The 22977-nt window shown below is 38.9% G+C and overlaps 1 protein-coding gene across 1 annotated transcript in view; it reads right to left on the bottom strand.

The window, feature by feature from the left end:
* Positions 1 to 227: 227 nt before the first annotated feature.
* LOC127942536 (carcinoembryonic antigen-related cell adhesion molecule 1-like) overlaps positions 228 to 22977 on the bottom strand; it is a 33877-nt gene continuing 11127 nt past the window's right edge. Inside the window, exons 6-9 of the mRNA XM_052538314.1 lie at positions 3348 to 3435; positions 3093 to 3195; positions 1392 to 1446; positions 228 to 1283 (exon numbers count right to left, since the gene is read on the bottom strand). Coding sequence (XP_052394274.1) covers positions 1089 to 1283; positions 1392 to 1446; positions 3093 to 3195; positions 3348 to 3435 — 441 coding nt within the window. The 3' untranslated portion in view covers positions 228 to 1088. The remainder of the gene's footprint in view (positions 1284 to 1391; positions 1447 to 3092; positions 3196 to 3347; positions 3436 to 22977) is intronic.

Here is a 22977-nt window from a genome sequence, read left to right on the forward strand (position 1 = left end):
GTTAAAACCTCAATTTAAACCCTCATTGTTTTTATGATATAGGCCTAAAATACTGAAGGTCTTTTGTTTTATAAATGAATGGTGCTCTATTCTAAAGCCGCTTTTCTTTTCCCCTAAAATGTGGAGATTTGGGCACCACACACAATACAGTCCCACATAGAACACAAAATACATCCATATCATTCCAAGATATTATTTGGTTTCCATTTGGTCTAATTGTAATTATTATTATTATTTTCAAGAATATACTGCTTAGAAATAATCTATTGCACAATGTAAATGTGTATAATAGATATAATAATACAATAAAACATTCTTAGACGATATGTATGCTGGATGATCAGTACAGTTATTTAACTGGAATTTGTTTGAAAGTGTGTAGTATTAGAATTTCCTTTTGTTTATAAAAGAAGAAAATCACAACCCAAAAACAACTTTGCTTGGACAGCTTGTCATTATGCAGCTTAAATACTTACACAATAAATACATTTGAGAATCATTTAATTTAAATGTAGATAGTTGTCTTTATTAACCGTATTCATATTTTATGATTTTAAATTACATGTAATAATGTAATGTAAAAAACAAACAAAATGTCTTGTCGTATATCAAAAATTGGGGGGCAGATTATACTCACCAAGGCTGCAATAATATGATCAAAAACACTTTTAAAAACATTGAATTAATTAGAATTAAATTCCATTTTAAATTTTATTTAAAAAAAATATTTTATTATTTTCTGTAATGGCAAAGCTTCTTTTTAAGCAGTGGAAACCATAATACAGTTTTCTTTTTCTGGAATCTGGATTCTTTAATGGACAGTAAAGTTTATTCTAAAAAAACTAACAAAAAAAGGAAAATAAAAAGATACATTTATTATCTATGGGCACCTACTGAATGAGTTACACACCTCAACATCTTGTCCATAAACCTGAGTAAATTCTGTAAAATTCCATAAAACTTTTCAAATATACAGGACATTCATAGACATTTGATATGAGCGGAAGCTTGGTCACAATACAGACACAGCAACAGTTGGGTTGTTCAGTACTGTATAGGTCTATTTTAAGCTGGAGCTTAGCTAAGGTTCAGCTGAACTTCACCGCAGCATAATGAACATCATCCGTGGCTGAGTGTACCACAGTAGGAGCTGATGATGTGTTCTCTGTGTGAGACTTCTTGAAATTAACTGCTGAATAATGAACATCCTGATCATTCGTGTGAACTTCTGTGGGAACCGTAGACAAGGCTGCAGCATTATCATCCAGTGCAGCAGAACCCGACTAAGAGTTTGAGGAGAAAAGAGTACAGAAAACAAAATAGTGACTGAATGCAAAATATATTTCAGCATGTGCATGTGAAATTGAATCTGTTTGTTCAGATCCTCTCACCTCTACACGCCGGTTATTTTCCTCATGTTGTCGAGATAAATTAGTCTTTCTCCTCCTGTTTAAAAGGCATCATGTCAAAAAAATGTAACTTAGCTTCAAAACAAGCTTATTCCAAAACCACAACACATTAACCATCACCACCCATTCATTTACACAGCAGGGTCAGGAAGAAGCAAGACAGATGGCATTATTGTAAAAGTCCCACTGCAGTCACTAGTTTTATCCCTTAAAATTCACATTTTTATTTGTATTTTATTTTATTAATTTATTATTTTTTTCTTAAAATTTTTACGAATTGTAACTTTACACCATTCAGAAGCAATTCTAGCTTGTATGGTGTCCTTGGTGAACCCCCTCGTCTGCCAACTGTAAATGATTTGTTGCCCTATGTTTGTAATAACAGCAACATAGCATAACATTAGTGATATATTTAGCCAATTTTAGATAGATGAGTGATAGCTGCCCACATAGAATTTATATTTTGCCAATTTCCCTTTTTATTTAGGTAAAATAAAGGGAATAAAGTGAAAATGAAATGAATGAGATGCTTAAACGCTGGAGTTCTGTACAGTGTGCATGCCCTCTGACTCAATTCTGCACTCTTGTGATATGTGTGTGATGTAGGCCAGATCCATGAATATGCTACCTAGTTCCCGCCTTAACTCATTCGCACTAACCCGGACCATCACAGTTTCATAATTAACAGAAGTAAACGCTAAAGTAAACGCTGCACAACAGCAGTGACAATCTTGGATTAATATTTATCAATATGTTATTCACTATTTTGGACAATGAATTTGCGATGTATTCAAATTCTGAATGGATTAGAGCTTAGAAAGACAAAGAGCGCTCCCCTTATAACCACCAAAAAGCTGTCACTCCTCTAGTTAATCACAATTTCATTAACCTTTAAATCAAAACACAGTTCCTGTGTTCTTTATGTCATGTCATCTTTTTTTGTTAAAGTGAGAGGATTCGGGAGCGCAGAAAACTGTACATTTTAAGCTGCAAGTGGATTTTGACTAACTTAAGCGCTTCTGATTGGCCACTGCATTCAAGAACTCTTGATTAGCTACTTTACTCAATGCTGCAAAAACATGTTGTAAACAGAAACCTTTTTCCAGATATAAAAATGACAGGATTAGTTTCATGTTTGAGATGGCAGGAATTAGGCACTTCAAACGGCCATTTTGACACACCACAGTTTTAAGGAGAAAATACTCGCCTGACTGATGAACTTGCACGTGGTTTGTCTTTAAGCATATTAAAAATGCCAATTAAAAAATAATTTAACTTTAAATGAATAAACCTTATGATTGAAAGGTAACTAGCTGTATAATCTCTTATAAAATAGTGTCTTTGTGCACAGCTGCATACTGCACAGAATTTTCATTTATTCATCCTGTCTGCTGCTTCTGTTTCCATCAGTATTGTAAATTTTAACCACTTGGTGCATGGAAAAATAAGAGCAATTTGAATGAGCTATCTGGAATTATTTGACTGTTTGATTCATAGTTTAAGTTTTTCAAGTGGATCGTATAAACACGCAATGTTTTCAACCATCTTCTGAGGGTTTCTTGTTTTTGGACTAGCTGGTAACAAAAAGCCGGTTTAAACATCAGTGAAATTAGTTGTAGTGCATATCCCCAGTTTGCACAGAGGTCCTAAAAACTGACACAATAGATAAAAACAAAAAGTTACCTGTACCACAGGACTCCTATTAATGCAAGAATCAGAAACACGGAGAGTATGATTACAGAGCTCAGTAAAGCTGTGTTTGACGCAGGTATCTGGATTACTGGGCCTTCTAGAACAAGAAGCATGAAACAAACTCTGATATACTCAAAGCAGAAAAAAGATACTTATGATATTAAAACACTAACTTAATCTAATGCACTTCATCTGAACTCATCAAACATTCACACTGAAGCACATGTATCATGAGAGATGTGTTACCTCCTACAGCACAGGAATACTGGTGAAGCTCTTCATCGCTGACTGAGTCCAGGTACAGCTTGTTGTCTTTAGTGAATCCATCTGTTACCTGTCGTCCGTTCTTGTACCAGATGTAAGAGGTGCTTTTGTTCAGAGTGCATTTAGTTGAACAGATTAATGTCACTTCCTGTCCCTGTGAAATAACAGATGGACTGCTTTTCACCTGCGTATCTGAAAAAAAAAAGGGCTTTTTGAGACATTTGAAACATTTTGAGCAAACTTTTTATCATGATACGTTACCTGTAACATTAAGAATGACTCCAGGTGATCCAGAGTATTGGTTTAAGTCAGTGATGATCCTGAATTGATATTCTCCAGAGTCACTGATCTTGAGCTCTTTGATTCTCAGTTTGTTCTCCACATACTCCACACGACCAGCAAACTGATGCTCCTCACGCAGATCCTTTGATTCACCAGATGGGTAATGCCAGAATGTTTTATTTACAGTATGACCAGGGGGATGTGTGTATGTGCTGGAAATGTCTACTGTTGAGCCGACCAAAGCACAGACTCTTCTAGAGGAGTACGTCACATCCCAGCAGGGACTCTTAGAAATGCCTGAAAGAGACACAGATTACTGCTGTGAAAATTATTAATTAGGATGAATGTGTTCAGTGTGAAAACTCAATGTGATGAATATTTTTAAACTTTAATTTGACTCAATGGCTGTTATTGGGAGAGGGGTTCTGCCCATCGCACTGAGAAGTAAACTGTCCAACCAATAAGATTTGAGCTTTTGGTCACATAAACGGAGCAGCTGCTGGTACATAAAACTACAACCTAGAGTCGATCACCCACTATTGACTATTTTGCTGGCCCTGGGCTGAGCATGAAGTGACTTGAGAGAGCATGAATATGAGACAGAATGTAGGTTAGCAAGACCGTCCACGTTAAAAAGCCAAAGCTCAGTGGCCTTAAAGGAATAATTCACCCAAAAATTTAAAATTGCTGTTAATTCACTCACCCTCAGGAAATCCAAGATGTAGGTGAATGCATTTTTTTGGGTGAACAATCCCTTTAAAGCCCACTAAATCCACACTATCTGTATCACTGCTTAGGAACATTATCAAGGACATGCAATGGAACACACACACACGCACACACACACACACACACAGTGAGTGCAGCTTGGTTGGTACTAGTAGAGGAAAATGAGAAAATGTGATGGGAGTGAATTATTGAGATGTATGCATTTATGATATTTATAATGTTATATGATTGGCTCATTGATCAAGTGATTTTGTATTGCCATGCTCGTTTTCCTAACACCTCTGTTGATAGACTGATCAGTGACCTAGTGTCATAAAAAAAAAAGTGGAGACTGTTGTCCTTTAAGACGTGTTGAGAGACTGACAGGTGTGTCGTTTGGATTGCTTCACTTACGTGGAAGTCGACGCTCTGTCGAATGTGTTTAAGAAAGAACACAGTGCAGTGATAACTGAACATTTTACGTCTGTGTGGAACAAGTGAGTCGTAGTGTTGTGAAAACGGTTCTTGGTCTGTGTGGGTATTTGTGTGCACAAGTGAGAGGGTAGTTGGCTACATGAGCTTTTGTTTGCATTGGACTGGAGATACTGGTAGTTGTTTCTTATTTCTCTTCAGTAAACTAATGTCTGGATCTGCGGAGACCTACGTGTGGTGGGGCCAACCCAGGACATTCATTCGTTTGACCATAAAGATGTCATACCAGACTGTGCTAAGGACTGCATCTCTTTTTGATACTTGTTTTATCTAGATCATCCTAATTTTATGGTAATAAAATATTTTTTTCAATCTACTACTGTTTAAGTGTCAACAGTGTCCAGCCTTCAGTGAATAATTGAATTGGGTGAACTTGAGTCCTGGGTTTCAGTAAAAAGCCTAGGTGGCGTAGTCTGCTACTTTTATGTAAGTGGGGTTTAATACCAACAGTATTGCTGGTTCATGTAGTAGAAAGTTTTCTAAGAAAAGCCCTTGAATTATCTGGCCACGCCACAAAAACAGGAGTAAAACAAATGATAATGTGCTGAAATTAAAGGCAGTTGGACTCAACAGTGATCTTTATGACTTAAAGAACCAGTGATCCATGAACATTGACATGTGGTCAAGAATAGGGTTTTCTGTCATTTACATGCACCTGGTTTCAACACCAAAGAAATAAAACAAAGCCATACAAAAACCTTCACTATAATACAATACAGCTAGAACTAAATCTGAATGATCACTTGTATCATCTTTATATATATCACCCAGCCCTAAAACTTGTTAAATGGATTATTAAATTAACATTATGATTTTCTTTAAAGCTGCTTTGAAACTGTATTGTGGAGTGCTGTATTGTGGCAAAAATCAAAGTGACAAGAACAACAATCGATATTCTGGCTGTTTTTTATAGGCTCCTTGTCTCAAATGGCACACTAAGTCCTTGTGGTTTTCTTCCAAAAACATAATTTCATGACGTAATGGCACAATATTTAGACACCCGTATGTAGAAATTCCACTGAATTTACACCACAAACATTAATCTTGGTATGAAAATAACTTTAAATGTTTCCACACTCATGTATGAACAAACACTGATATTATATCAGTGCTTATTCAATAAAAATATTAAGTGTTACTCACACACAGGAGAGGAAGAGATGATAAAATCTTCAGAAAGAGAACATGAGTAACTGGCACCAGCTTCGGATGAAACTTCAATGCTACTGGAATGAGCTAAATATTTTCCATTTTTTTTCCAGTAGTAATTCTGAGGTCTGGACGTCAAATCACAGGAAGTCTCACAGGTCAGCTCTATTTTCTGGTGTCTCCGGTCTGTAGATTCACGATTCATCCTCACCTGCAGGTCTGAATTAAAGTAAAAAATGAATAAAACTTTACAAATGAAAGCAGCTGAAGTGTTCAGAATCTGGACTCAGTTTCACCTGTGACTGTTAGACTGACGGCCGCTGAGCTGAGATGTTTAACTCCATCCTTCATGATGAACATGAGCTGATATTCTCCAGAGTCTCTCTCTCTCACGTCTGATATTGTGAGCGTTGAATAGCTGCTTGAGATCTCATCTTTCACCCGTCCTGAGTAATCTGAGTCTAAAGTCAAATCTTCAGGCTCATTGTTTTTTCTCCAGTTTGTTCTTTGTTTCTCACTGAACCAGAACACAGATTTGATGTTGGCGTCGTCATAAGAGCACTTCAACTGCACATTGGTTTCCCTCAGAGCACAAATATTTTCACAGATCACAGAGAGATGATCCAATGTTAGAGAGGCTGATAAAAAAAAAAAAGGAAATAGAAGAAAAAGAAAGGAAGAAAAGAAAAGTATCAAAATAACACTGAAACCGAAGGTTTGCATTTATAGAGAGATTCTGCTCTGACAAACCAAGTGATTCACTCTGAGAGCAGTGAGGAATCTCTCCTTAAAGTCTCAAATGTCTTTAGTCTGTGTTGGAACATATTTTTTTAATGAAATTACTGCAATCTATTAACACAATAATCTTACCTGAAATGTGTAGAATTATGATCACTGATGCGATACTGAAGTCCATGCTTTAACTTTCAAAATAATTCACTTCTTGGTCTAGAGTAAAACAACAAGAACAAAGTCACTTTAATTTGAAACCATTAGTTTACACAAGTTAAAACATGGGTGAAGAAATGGGGTGTCAAGGTCTGAAGTCTAGCAGGAAATCAGATGATCTCATTTCCTTCCTTTTCTCCAGTCTTGCTTGTTGCTGGGCAACTGCAGTGGCTCAATTCTTGCGCATCTCTACGTTTGGAACTGAACAGTTTATTTTTAGATTTTCCGTTTCCCAAACAGTTGAGTCAATGACAAATAATGATAAATCTTGTTTAAAACATGTTTAAAATGTATATTAATGCATTTGTTATCATATTGTTTTGGAAAATGACTATAGGCTTTAATGATTATTAAATTAACTATTTTCTTGACTCCCTGAATATTAGTGAGTGAATGTCAGTATCTCCAAAAATGTTTTAAAATATGTTTTAAAGAATTTTTGTTTTATAATTTTTTGATGTAATGAATTAATTTATAAATATTGGCACCGCATGACAAGTCCAACCACATGATATTTCATAACCCAAGACAAACTTGCTTTGTCATGAAAAATTACATTTTCTAATATTTTAAGTGACTTATTGACTGAATTCAGCATCTGCTCCTGTGTACAGGATTTCATCTGTCTACTAACTTAATCTATGACCAGTGCCGTACCTAATAAAGTGATATAAACGGCTGCATGCAGAGTTTTTAAAAGACACTGCGCATGACGTCATATCCCGATCGTTGCAGCGTCCGAACTGTAGTGTGACCACGGCTTAAGGACAGATGATGGTGGAGATAGCAACAGCAGAGCTGTAAGTGTCTGACAGATTGTAACTAAAAAGGATGTGTTCAAACACAGTTTCAATATGAACAGTTTGAGAGCAGCTGCCGCTTCCTGATGCAGGAAAATTAGGCTGCATACAATATCTAGGCTGTAATTAGTATGCACACTATAAACAAATGTCTAGTTATTATAACCATCTCTTAGCTCTGTATCATGCTTGAAGAACATTTTGATGTGAGTATTGAGAGAGTAGCCTACTTTGATTATGATTGCACTTAATAAGACTAAGAAATAACTGCTCTGTTTGTTTTTATTTATTTTTTATAATTATTTTATTTTATTTTTTATTTTTTGTGGAAAAAAGTTTAGATAGGAGGTCAAAAATTTGAAAAACTCATTAGCCTTCAAGTATAATTCTGAAGGTCTGAAGAGACTCATGAAATCACACAAAAGAGAATCTGTTAGTTGAGTTTGTTGCAAAATATTTTATGGTGCTTGAGTTGTGTCTGTTATTGCATATTATAATTAATACTCAGAAAGCAGAACTGAGATGGCATTAGTTGAAACATTACAAATGCATCCCTTTTTTTTAGTTTAGTTTTTTGTCATTGAAGATTTCTTGTCTAGTCTCATTCTTGTGAACCATATCTTGTGTCTCAGATTTTTGCCTTCACTTTGATTTTGCTTAAATCTGTTTCAACATGTGTTCACTTACATTTGATTACTTTTGCATTTTAATCTGGCCTGTCATGCCAGCCCTGAAAATTAATTATTCTATTATTGTTATTTTTATTATTATTATTATTATTCTGTTCTTTAATTAAATTTTCATAACCAGATTTTTAACCCTAACCAAGTTTTTGCATTAAGCATTAATCTCACTGAATTTTGATACTTTTCTCTTAAGAAATCGTTAGTTTGCTTAAATGGGTTGTTAACATGACATTTTCAGTGTTATCAAAGACAAATAATAATAATAATAATAATGTCATCATTTAAAATGTATCTGTCTTGGACCCATTTTTATTCAAACTGCTCCACGGACAACTTTAATTAGTTGAAGGGTAAGAAGAGTATTTTACAAAAAAGCTTTTTTTTCTGCATATTTGTCAATATATTTCCTATCTATATATTGAAAGATAAATATATTGAGTAAAACAAATTGGTAAAACTTTACAGTTAGGTGTCAGTGCAGGATGTGTACATAGGGATGGGATGCAGGTGGTTAGGTGAAACTGTAGGAATGGGGGTCCCTTTTGAAAATCTGCTTAGGGCCCCCAAAAGTCAGAAGAAATTAAAACAACTCAACCACAATGACTACAACAGTCTGTTTCAGTGTGCTATTTACTTTTGAATTTTTAATGATCTAAAGCTCTGCAATTTAAGAAGACTATGCAAAGTTTTTGGAAGAGTTTCTTCTCACACTTGTGAATGATTGACAGACATACATATGTTGTTCATAAACACACCTCCATGATTACCAGTGCTGGGAGTAATGCGTTATAAACGTTATGCATTACAGTAACTGACGTCTTTTTGCTGTAACACATTAGTGTGAGGCATTACTAATAAATTTTCAGCTTGTGTCACAACAGACTTTTAGCCCAAAATGTAATTGTTCAAAAAAAAAAACACACATTCAGCCCACATGACAGCCCACAGTCATTATGCTACACCATGATACTGGACGTAAAATGCTCTGCAGTACATTTTGTCATTTTAGAACATTAAAAGGGTCATATAATGCGATTTCAAATGTTCATTTCTCTTTGGCGTGTTACAAGCTCTCGGTGCATAAAGAAGATCTGTAAAGACGCAAAGACTAAAGTCTCAAATCCAAAGAGATATTCTTTATAAAAGCTGAGAGTCAACCACATCTACCTAAATGTCTCGTTCTAACACTCACCCACATGTCTGTCTTGATGTGGGAAGGTTGGCATAACACCACAGAAGATAACACTTTAAAGCAAAGAAGGAGGCATAACTTTGATTCGTGCTGCAGTATTGTTGCTGTCGCGGAGAAGCTTTGTTTGGCCTTTCAAACCAGGATCATATCTAGGGTTGAGTACCGAAACCCGGTGCCAGAACACAGAATTCAGTGGTTCTTAAATGCCATCGTGATCGATTTAAATATTTGTCCTGTTTTTTCAAAATGTACACAAGAATCATTGGCCTCGCTAGGCTTTTATAGCGGGGATACAGCATTTAGCTCCATAAACTGTACACAAATTTGCGATCGCCTCAGAGTCCCATTAAATTTCATATGAAAACAGCAGCAGAGCTGTATCCTCCCCGTCTTTCAGCATGATCTTCAATCCGCAAACCACGGCGGAGCAGCGCGAGCAGACTCAAACAGAAACAGAGGACGCAAGGTGTGTTTATCGATCGATTTTGAGAATATCTGTATCAATGCAGTTCTTTGTCATAAATACAGTTTACACAAAGTCTTGAGGGAGCAACTGTAATGAGCTACTGTAAAGTTTTTGCTCGTTCACCGCTCATCACACTGCAGCTATTTCATATATGAACCTTTAATTATACTTATTTAAATATAATTAATTTAATTATACTTATTTTATACATGCATTAATGTGCAAAAGTCTTAGGCACGTTATTATTTTCACCCCAAAGAATGGTGTTCGGCCAGTTATTTAATCTTTTGCTGTAGTGTGCAAGTAAAAAATATGTTTACATTTAGTTTGTCTCAGTTTCTTCATGTAATCACAGACAGATTTGATCATATCTCCATGTGGAGCACCGGCTGTTGTCAGACTGCTTGTGTATTCAAAAATCTCACTAGATTATTATTCAAATTAATGGCAAAATGAATGTTTGGAAATGTGAACTGAAATTTCCTAATTTCCTAATTTATTTGCAAAATATCTAAATAACTGGCTTAAACCCTTTTTGGAGTGAAAATACTAATGTGTCTAAGAGTTTTGCACAGTACTCGGAGTAAATTTTTTACAAAATACATTGTTGTGATGTGACATACAGCCAAGTATGGTGACCTATACTCAGAATTCATGTTCTGCATTTAACCCTATCAAAGTGCACACACACACAGTAGTGAAAACACACACAGCAGTGAACACACACCCGGAGCAGGAAGCCATTTTATGCTGCGGCACCTGTGGAGCACTTGGGGGTTTAGTACCTTGCTCAAGAGCACCTCAGTCACAGTATTGCCAGCCCAAGACTCAAACCCACAACCTTGGGGATAGGAGTCAAACTCTCTAAACACTAAACCATGACTTCACCGTAGTGCTACTTTATAAAGAATGAGCATACAGTCACTCACAGGACTGAGTAAAGACTAAATATGAGAGTGATTGACAGAGATACAGTAGAACCATTATGTGTGGTCTTGTATTAAATAATGGCCCAGGTCATGAAATACATTTATTACTCTTAGAGTAAGGGAAGCTTGGGAAATAAGAGAGCATCCAATAATGTGTGAATGTTATGGATTTACTTAAATATTTTTAATGTGCTTTAATATTATACATAGTTTTTTTGTGGCTCTTTTTTTTAAGTATCGGTTCAGTGGCTGCTTAGGCACTGGTTCTGTTTAAAAGTCTCATGGCACCGCTATCATTAAAAACCCAATTGATACCCGACCCTACCCAGATAGCATGGTCACATTGAAACAAAGTGATATTTTCAACACGTCTTTGGCACTGTTGAAATAATGTTGAGATTTCAACCATAAATCAATGGTAATAGTGGATTCAACTGTTGATAAAATTGATTCAACATTATAAAGTTATATTTTTTCAACATCACTTTTGCACCCTCAGTTACTGTTGAAATAATACTGAAATTTAGCATTAATCTATATTATATATTGTTAAATAAACATTACAAAGCTATATTTTTCAAAATTTTTGCACACTCAATGTTGACATTTCTTTCAGAATTCAATGGTTTTATTATTGATTACACATAACAAACAAATGTTTTTTCTTTTTTCAGCATCATTTTAGCACTGAATATTGAATCAATGGAAAAAAGGAAAAAAAAACTTTTCCACTGGTTCAATCATATTTTTATTTTATTTATTTATTTGTTTATTTATTTTATTTATTTATTTATTTTTATTCAAAAGTGAAGCAAACAACAAAGAAAAAAAAATCAATAAATTAATTTGTTTTACAGAGGCACCAAAGGAACAGTTGTAGTTGTTTGATGTGCAGTTCTGCCCACACGTATGGTGCACATCAGAGCCATTTCTGGACTGCCTGAATATATTCATATTGGGAAACTTTTCCCACACCCATCTGCAAAGTCAAAGCATCTGAAAACAAAACAGAAAAACAACAGGATATAAAATGTATACAATTGAATACATTAATAGAGGCACTAGAAGAGGGAAATATTGGATAGAGTAAGGTACTGTAGTTCCTCTTCAGGAACTCGAGCTGCGTCGAGAACGATTGGGGAACGCGTCCAGCGTGACGTCTCTGAATAATATGTATAATCAGTCCAAGGGAAGGGCGAGACGTCATAGGCGGGTGACTTTCAAATGCCAAAAATACGGACATGTGGCTGCGGTATGTAGAGGCAAACGAAGATGTGCAAAATGTGGAGGCGATCATGAGTATGGCAAATGTGGACAAGATAAAACCCCAAAATGTTGTAATTGTGGGGGTGAGCACAGTGCAGCGTACGGAGGTTGTGAAGTGAGGAAAGATGCAATTAAGGTTCAAAATGTGAGAATGGAAGAAGGAATATCATATGCTGAAGCACTTAAAAAAGTAAAACAAACCCCCAAAGTAAGCAGAGTAGAGGAGGCCCCTGTTAGGATACAGCCACAACCTAGTAAGATGCCAACACCAAGGAAAATAATTGAAGTGATTGAAGACAAAGTTTCATTCATTGCTTTTATGGCTGAAGTGGTGAATTGTTCAGCGCAGACTGAAAGTAGATCTGAAAGGATTAAGATTATCATTAGAGCTGCAGAAAAATATTTGGAAATGAAGAACATATCAGTTGACATGATAAATGAAAGACTCGTGACACAAGCAACAAACAGTCAGACAGCATGTGGGGGCTCATAATGGTTTTTGTAATCTTGCTGTGGAATGCAAGAAGTTTAATTTCAAATGGGCAAGAATTTAAGCATTTTATAGCAAATTGTGATGTATACCCAGACAGTGGCGTAGCCAGGGGAGGGGCCATGGGGGCACTGGCCCCTCCTGAAAACTGATTGGCCCCCCAGTGTGCCCCCACATTTCTACTTGTCTGTCACTCACAAATTCAAATTATAATCTTTCAGTTTAGTAAATAACTCATCTGTACTTTTACTTCGTTACTGTGAGCGACGCCCCTCTCGTTACTTTATCTTAATGCAATAAATGTTATAAATGCTTCAGTTTATTCCAAACGCGCCGTCTACTTTTCTCTGGGCAATGAGCGATGCCCATTCGCCAATGATTCATTCTTTTGAGTCAATTCTGTTCAAAGGCTTGATCAAACCAATTGGCAAACGAGTGAATTGGTTCATGAATCAGTTTGAATGATTCGTTCAGTTCCCTGCCTCACGCACTGAGCGTCTGAAGCGGTTCACTCAGAGTTGTAACGTTTAGCATCAACAGCGTTGAAAACGGGACTATGGAACTGCACTGAATTGAAAGCAAATCTGCAAAGGCTATTATTTGCTAGTGATCAAGATCTTTATTAGATGAACACCGCGTGTGCTGTCTACTGTTTAACAGGTAATAACTTGGGCTACATTTGATTACAGTACACGATACCACTGTGACATTAGTTTGTTATACGTGTGTGGCTTATAACAGAGGGGAGTCATATTGAATGCAGCTTCCAAAAGACAAAAAATAGCCGATTAAGATTGTATTAATTTTAATTCAATCACACCGGTGCGAGTACGTTCAGCAAGTCATATCAGCTGCTAAATTCAGATCTGTGATCGCTTGCTGGCGCTGAGCCAGAGATAGATGCGTTTTACAGCGCTGCGCATTATAACCAATCACACACGGTTCGTTTGAATGCATTGGCCAATCAGAGGTGTTCCGATGAGTCATCGCTGAAATGCCGGTGCTTCCTTCACTCGCTCGCTGACTGAATACCTCTTTCTGGCGAATTCTCTCGTCAGAAACAACAAAGTGCAGATGTGTGTACGAATCTATAATTAAGATATTGATTTCACAGTGTTAACAGTTTCAGTGATTTTAATGGGAGTTTCTGAGAGTGATTGCAATCTAGACTGTCAGTGAAAATGATCTTTAATAATGTAAATGTTATTTGCTCTCTTTCTGAACAATGAAAGATTAGTAGCAATATTTATATCACATTAACTTTCAATGTTAAATTCACATTTAATATAAAGTCAGTCGTATTAAAAATATGTTATGGCATGAAACCTATATCTGTTACTTAAGTAAACAGACAGGGTTTTATAATAAATTGCAGTAAAGGCTGATGAAATATATACATTTACACACGCACACACACATTACATACATTTATCTATATATCTAAATAAAAATAGGCTCCGTATATATGACCCAAAGTAACTAACTACTTGAGTAGATTTTTTATCCGATACTCTTTTACTCTTACTCAAGTAACTATTCAAGACTAGTACTTTTACTTTTACTTGAGTAAATATTTCTAGAATTACTTCTACTTTTACTTGAGTAAAGTTTTTGGGTACTCTACCCACCTCTGAACACATGCAAAAACATCGTTTTTTTTACTGGTCAATTTTGAGATTTGGGCCTGTTTGTCTTCAGTAACATATCTTCTTTCAGACTTGTGGTGAAAAAAAAGTCCAAAATACACATATAGGTCTTTATTTTTCTACACCTTTAGTCTATTTGCGTCTGTAGATTCCTAATAAATTCAGTTGGCGTTCTAAATCACCATGGTGCTCCGCGATTGCTGTTTTATAGGATCCACATATTTTACATGTTAAACTAAAGCTACCTTTTTGAACAAGTAGCTTTCTAACAAAGTATGGATATATGATATTTTTAAATCAATATGCTCAAGATTAATTAGCCTTGACATAAGTAGATTTTGTTTATTCGTCAATGCAAATTTACTGCAACTGCTGCTATGCAAATTGAATGGGACGTGGATAATAAACAAAAACATATTATGAAATTATATTAAATTTATAGTAGTTATATTAATTAATTAATTGTGTATTTATTTCTATGAATTATTAATGTTATTCTGATTATTATTATTTGTGAGTTGTACACTATTCATACATTGGATTCTTTTATTTATTACAGTTTTTCTTTCACTTTTGTAAAGTGAAAAGTTAATACAAATTGTATTTGATTTTTTTTTTTTTTAAGAGCAGTGAATAACTGCTATTAAAATATAATAGGGTATCACTGTTTATTACTGATTTTAAAGGTTACTGAACTCTTGAAATGATTTGGATATACAGTTCAAACAACACAAGATTGGCCCCTCTGTATTAATCGTGGCCCCTCTTGTGCCCCCCAGTTGAAAAAATCCTAGAATCGCCCCTGTACCCAGATGTTATTTGTATTCAGGAAACGTGGCTTAAACCACAGTTAAATTTTATGATTAGTGGGTATGAGATTATTAGGAAAGACAGGAATAAAGGAAATGGTGGGGGAGTAGCAACTTTTATTAAACAAGGTATAGGGTTTAGGAAAGTTGAAGATAATAATGAGTATGAGGCTGTGGTAGTGGAGGTATGGGAAGGAAATCAGAGTATTAGGGTAATACATTTTTATAATCCATGTGAAAAGCTAACTAAGGATATGATGGAAAGTATTGGAGGAACTGGGGATTTTAAAATGGTGTGGTGTGGTGATTTCAATGCACACAGTACTTTATGGGGGAGTTCAAACACTGATTATAATGGATTGATCATAGAAGATATGCTGGACTGGGGTGAGTTAGTATGTATTAATGACGGAAGCTACACAAGAGTTAATCTTTATCAATGCAAATATTCTGTGTTAGATTTGACAATAGTGTCAGAAAATTTAGCTCGAAGATGTGATTGGAAAGTATTGAACGAAAATACTATTGGTAGTGATCATTTTCCTGTTTGCAGTACAATTGGAGTAGACTTAATAAAAACAGGTATGGAAAGAATTCCTAAATGGAATTTTGAATCAGGGGATTGGGAGATGTACCAAGAGATATGTCATAACAAAATGGCCGAAATTAATGATGATGTTGTGGAAGATATCAATGTTTTAAATTCAAAAATCAGTGAGGTTCTTAGGAGCACAGCAGAAGAAGTATTTGGTAGAAAGAAGGCATGTAGAAGGAGGAAAATTGTTCCATGGTGGAATGATGAATGCAATATGGCAATTAAAGAAAGAAATAAAACACTTAAAAAAGTAAGAAGATCTTTTAGCTATGATGACTTTATTGGTTATAAAAAAGCTCAGGCAATAGTGAGGAGGGTTATCAGGAAGCAAAAAGAAATTATTGGAGAGAGTATTGCAATAATATTGGGGGAAACATTCAAATCAACGAGATTTGGAATATGATTAAAAAGATGGGAGGAAAACAAAGAAATAATAGTATTCCAGCTATAATTAATAATGAGGAAGTAATTGTGTCTGATAGCAGGAAGGCAGAGATACTAGCACAAACATTTGTGGAAGTGCATAGTAATAAAAATATATCAAATGACATGATGAAGATAAGGGAACAGAGTGTGAGGAAGAATCCTCATATATTGGAAGTTAAGGAGTCAACTGGAGATTCATTGGACTATGATTTAACTTTGTATGAGTTAAAGAGAGCAATTGCTGGGACAAAACAAACGTCTCCAGGTAGGGATGAGATATGCTATGAAATGATTAAGCATTTATCAGATCCTTCATTAAATGTCATTTTAAATCTTTATAATAAGGTATGGATTTCAGGAAAGCTTCCAATGGAATGGAAACATGGAGTTATTATCCCAGTAGCAAAACCAGGAAAAGATCTTACGCAACCTATTAATTATAGGCCTATAGCTCTAACCTCAAATATTTGTAAGATTATGGAGCGTATGGTAATGAGCAGGCTGGTTTATGTTCTAGAGAGGAGGGATATATTATCCCCTTTCCAAAGTGGCTTCAGAAAAGGGAGAAACACTATGGATTCTGTGCTGTGTTTGGAAGCTGACATAAGAAAGAACAAAAACAATTTTTAAAGTTTGGGCTCATAAATATTAGATCACTCGTACCAAAAGCAGTTATTGTAAATGAAATGATCACAGATTATAGTTTTGATTTACTCTGCTTGACTGAAACCTGGCTAAAACCAAATGATTATTTTGGTCTAAATGAGTCTACTCCACCAAACTACTGTTATAAGCATGAGCCCCGTCAGACTGGTCTTGGCGGGGGTGTTGCAACAATATATAGTGATATTCTCAATGTTACCCAGAAAACAGGATACAGGTTTAACTCTTTTGAAATACTTCTGCTAAATGTTACTCTGTCAGACATGCAAAAGAAATCTAATGTATCTCTTGCTCTGGCTACTGTGTATAGACCACCAGGGCCGTATACAGAATTCCTGAAAGAATTTGCAGATTTCCTCTCAGACCTTCTAGTTACAGTTGATAAGGCGCTAATCATGGGAGATTTTAATATTCACGTTGATAATGCAAATGATACATTAGGACTTGCGTTTACTGACCTAATAAACTCCTTTGGGGTCAAGCAAAATGTCACCGGGCCCACTCATCGTTTTAATCATACACTAGATTTAATTATATCGCATGGAATCGATCTTACTGCTATAGATACTGTACCTCAAAGTAATGATATTACAGACCATTTCCTTGTATCGTGCATGCTGCGTATAACTGATATTAACTATATGTCGCAGCGTTACCGTCTGGGCAGAACTATTGTTCCAGCCACCAAAGAAAGATTCGCAAATAACCTGCCTGATCTATCTCAACTGCTAATTGTACCCAAAAATACACACGAATTAGACGAAATTACTGACAAAATGGGCACTATTTTCTCTAATACATTAGAAGCTGTTGCCCCAATCAAATTGAAAAAAGTTAGAGAAAAACGTACTGTACCATGGTATAACAGTAATACTCACTCTCTCAAGAAATTAACTCGTAGTCTTGAACGCAAATGGAGAAAAACTAACTTAGGGAATATAACTGTAAAAAATTAACAAGTTTTGGGTGGTTTATTAATGAGGAGGCAAGAGAAATGATTAAGGATGTTAATATTGCCAGCTGTGTGGTTCTGCCAGCAATTCCTCCTTGGTTTTTTCCAATGCCTTTTATTGATATCCAGTTACATAAAGACAAACATAATAAGGAGAATGTCCTGGATAGCGTAAAAATACAAGATTATATAGATCATATGTATTTTGGTGCTATCCAGATATATACGGATGGCTCAAAAGATCCGGATTCTGGTATAACATCTGCAGCAGTATTTATACCTCAATTTAAAGTTAACATTTTGAAAAGAACATCAGATCACATTTCAGTATTTACATCAGAATTAATAGCAATTATATTAGCATTACAGTGGGTCGAAGAAGTTCAACCAATCAGTTCAGTTATATGCACAGATTCTCTATCTGCAATTGAAAGTCTAGCAAGTGGTATATCTACAGCTAGACAGGACTTAATTTATGAAATATTGCAAAGTCTTTTTAGAACCAGACAATTGGGAATCATTATTAATTTTCTCTGGATACCGGCTCATATGGGGGTGGCAGGTAATGAGGAGGTGGATAGATTAGTCAAACAGGCCATAAAATTTCAAGAAGTTGATATCAAGATTGCGTTGAGTAAGACTGAGATTAAAAGTATAATAGCTAAGGAAGTTAGAAAGAAATGGCAGAGGAAATAAGGGTCGACATTTATACAACATACAAGGAACAGTTGGTTTTGAAAGAAGAAACATTGGAAATAGGAGGATGGATGTTATAATTTCAAGAATGCGCATAGGCCATTGTCTACTAAATCAAAGTTTGGTCAGGATTGGGAAACACCAGACTGGGTATTGTGAAAAATGTAGTTCGGAAAATATGGAGACAGTAGAACATGTATTATTAAAATGTGAGGCTTATGCAAGAGAAAGATTTAAATTATTTCAAGCATTAAGAGAAATGGAAATGGAAGATTTTTCTATCAAAGCATTATTAGGTAATGGCCCAAAGCAACTTAAAATATATGAAGAAGTATTTAATTTCTTAATAGACACTCATTTAAGTAACAGGATTTAGGTCACTACTACCATAACGTTATCCACACTCCAATCCAGTAGGTGGCGGGAATGCACCATTTAAGTTTGGTTTGCCAACCGCCATTAAACTTGAAAAGAAGAAGAAGAAGAAGAAGAAGATAGGCGGGTGACGTCAGAGACCAGGAAGCATAAAAGCAGGAGAGGCACAGCCGGCCCTTGTGTCTTCAGCAAGCGCTCTGTGTGTGTGTGTCAGCCGCTATTTGTTTGTGAGCTCTCGAGGGAGTTGACGGCTGCGATGCGAGCCTTTGCTTCACTCTCAGAAGGCTCTCTTTGAGGAGAGAGCTTTCACTGGCGTTTCTCGCGGTGCCACTCCCGTTTTCGCTGAGGCAAAACGGTGGTTGTGCTCGCGGGACTCGCTTTCGGGTCTGCTTGAAGGAATGTAAGACGGCCAAGCCCCTATCTTCTTTCTTAGCCACCAGATCCGGCGCCCGCTCTCGGTGGTCGGAAGCCCGCGTTTGCGGTACTTTCTCCCCGATGAGAGGGCGCGACGGCGCTGCCTGTCTTTCTCTGAGGAGATTGATGTGGATAGGCGTCGACGAGCTCGCCAGTCACACAAGCACCAGTTACACAAGCATGTTATGCCTAATATTAACATAAGCTGCATTAATGAAGAGTGGAGCTCGCGCAGTCAGCTCTCGGGGGGCTGACTGTGCTTTTTCTCGCTGTTAAGCGCTCCGCTCTCGCCGGGCACGCTCTGAGGAGTGTGTCCGTGCATGCGATCTTGCGGTCGCAGTCTCGCCGTTGCTGAGGCACGGCGGCGACCACGATAGCAGGAATCGCACATGATCTGGCGAACGGGTTGGAGACGGTTCGTCCTATCTCCGCCCGTGTTCACTAGATATAGAGCTCGTGCTCGAGGCCTGGAAACCAGCGCTGCGGTTCTTTCGCCCTCTGAGACAGCTCGCTGCAGCATCCATATTTCTCTGAGGAGATTTATGTTATTTGTGTGACTGAGTAGCATAAAATAATATATATATAAAAAAAGACATGAATGCTGCCGAGGCAACGCGTGTATTACATGGTTTCATTTTTATGTGATTTTTTCTACACCAGATCGCGTTGACTAGTCTGGTTGCTGACTACATTTAATTCTAAGGAATAAAATGTCATATTTATCTGACTATGTGAAGTTAGATGTACAGGGGCTCTAGGGATGTGATTTCTTTTGTGAGAACACGTGTGTACCGCTCTTCCTCTGAGGAGGTTGAGGCGGTCAGGGGCTGCTGGGCGGAGCAGTCCCAAAGTGTTCCAGCCCCACGTGCCGGGGGTGTCACTTTTGTACTCCGCAGACGCTAGAGTCAAAGTGGCGCTCCCAGGCCGAAGGCTTCTAGTGGAAAGCAGTTCTACGGACTGTTGTTTTCGCTGGATAGCCTTCATCATAACGTCCTGACGCCTAGGACGTTTTGAGGGCCAGCTCCCTCTGGGGAAGAGTGGTGTGCACCGCATTACACGGTGCCCGTCTCTCCTCAGTGCCCTCAGGAGATCATTCTGCCAACCCTGCCGTTGTTCCAGGGCGCAGCGATCTCCGGCGAGCGCTTCTCTCAGTTACCGCCCGGAAACGTAGCGGTGCTGAGAGGCTCGCTACCTCTATGGAGGTCTCTAGAGCAGCTAGTACGGTCATCCCCTGCCGGTCCACGGCTTCAAGGCACCGAGCTAGTGGCTCTAGGCGCACCAGAGGCCAGTCTCGCGAGACTGGTTCCCTTAGGAGGTCACATGGCGGTGTGGGAGCCCCTGCCAAGTGTACTTCACGGGGTCCTGCCCCGAGCAGGCTCTGGTCTAGTCTTCCTGACAGATGATATGAGTCTGAGGACCGTCGTTTTTAGGAGACTTCAGCTATGATAGTCCTGATGCTGTAGCTCAGGACCTCGGAGGGCAGGCCCCTCTGGGGAAGAGCGGTGTACACCGCATTACACGGTGCCCGTCTCTCCTCAGTGCCCTCAGGAGATCGATCTGCCAACCCTGCCGGTGTTCCAGGGCGCAGCGGTCTCCAGCGAGCGCTTCTCTCAGTTACCGCCCGGAAACGTAGCGGTGCTAAGAGGCTCGCGACCTCCTGGGAGGTTTCCAGAGCAGCTAGTTCGGCCGTCTCCTGCCGGTGCGCCGCTTCAGGGCACCGAGCTAATTGCTCTGATGCAACCAGAGATCAGTCTTGAGAGGCTGATTCCCTTAGTAGACTATATTGCAGTGTGAAAACTACTGCCAAATTTGTTTCAGTGGGTCCTGCACACTGTAGTGAGAGGCCACAGAATCCAATTCTGGTGGGCCCCAAGCAGGGTCTGGTAATGGAACAGAAGTAGACTCTCTCTGAGGATGGAGACCATCGAGGTGGTCCCTCCTTGGGTTGCAGAGTCCGGGTCCTACAATTTATTTGAACCTCTCAGTCAGGGGACTGAAGTTTAGCATGCCTGCACAGGCCAAGTCCGAGGACTCGTGTGTCACGATCTATCAAAAGATGCACTTATCTCCATCCTTCTTCATCGGAAGTTCCTGAGGTTTGCTTTTGGGGGCAAAAGCCTACCAATAAGGATCTTCCACTGGCCTTGCACTCTCACCCCACACTTTCACGACTCAACCACATTGACGATTGGTTGATATCAGCTCAATTTGAGCAGATGACGGTTCAGCACCGAGGTGTCGTTCTCGCTCAAACGAAAGAGCTGGGGTTAAGACTTAACGCCAAGGAAAGTGTGCTTTCTCCAGTTCAGAGAACCACTTATCTGGGCATGGTGTGGGATTCGACCACGATGCAGGCACGTATGTCACCTGCTCGGATCGAGTCGATCCTCGCTGCAGTCGCGAGAGTGTGAGAAGGCCGGTCACTCACTGTCAAGCAGTCACAGAGATTGCTGGGTCTGATGGCAGCTGCGTCCAATCTGAATACTATTGGCCTGCTGTACATGAGACCCCTACAGTGGTGGCTCAAGACCAAGGGGTTCTCCCTGAGGGGAAACCAACTTCGCATGCTAAAGGTCACGCGGCGCTGCCTACGTGCCTTGGAAATGTGGAGGAATCCTTGGTTCTTGTCCCAGGGCCTGGTGCTGGGAGCTCCTTGTCGCCGCGTGATGCTAGCGACGGATGCGTCCCTCACCCGCTGGGGTGTGGTCATGAGTGGCCACCCTGCCCGTGGTCTCTGGAGTGGTCGCCATCTGACATGGCACATCAACTGCCTGGAGATGCTGGCCGTGCTTCGTGCACTTCGTTAATTTCTCCCAGACCTAAGAGGTCACAATGTGTTGGGTGCACCGACAACACAGCGGTGGTCTCTTACATCAACCACCAAGGAGGTCTGCACTCACCCCGTTTATACAACTAGCGTACCAGATCCTTGTGTGGGCCCAGGACGAATTCCTCTTGCTCAGAGCAGTTCACATTCCTGGGCATCTTAATATGGGAGCAGACATCCTGTTGAGCAGGGGCCGAGGCCCGGGGAATGGCGGCTTCACACTGAGGTGATGAAGCAGAGTTGGAAATGTTGGCCAGACTCGGGTGGATCTGTTTGCGACTCGAGAGACATCGCACTGTCCCCTCTGGCTTCCTCTGACTCATCCAGCTCCACTGGGGCTGGACGCCATGGTACACGAAGGCTTCATCTGTACATTTTCCCCCGATTGCTCTGCTCTCGGGAGTTCTGGAGAGAGTGTGCCGGGACGGAGTCCGGCTGCTGTTAGTAGCCCCGTTCTGGATGGGCCGGGTATGGTTCCTGGGCCTGATTTCTCTTTTTGATGGCACTCCATGGGAGGTTCCCGTCAGGAGAGATCTCCTCTCGCAGGCGGAGGGTGCGCCCCCGCATGGAGCTTAGAGGCTGTAGGTGTTGTCTCGAGGAGGCACAACTCTTAGCTTCCGGTCTCTCAACCGAGGTTGTAAGACCGTTCTCCAATCCAGAGCTCCCTCAATGAGGAAACTGTATGCCTTGAAGTGGAAGCTTTTCACTTCTTGGTGCGGAGACCGCCAGCTCGACCCAGTTAACTGCCCGGATGGTACAGTGCTGGAGTTCCTGCAGGCTCTCCGCAGGGTTGACCCACTC

The sequence above is a fragment of the Carassius gibelio genome, chromosome A22 (genome assembly GCF_023724105.1).
Source record: "Carassius gibelio isolate Cgi1373 ecotype wild population from Czech Republic chromosome A22, carGib1.2-hapl.c, whole genome shotgun sequence".
NCBI classification, from domain to species: Eukaryota; Metazoa; Chordata; class Actinopteri; order Cypriniformes; family Cyprinidae; genus Carassius; species Carassius gibelio.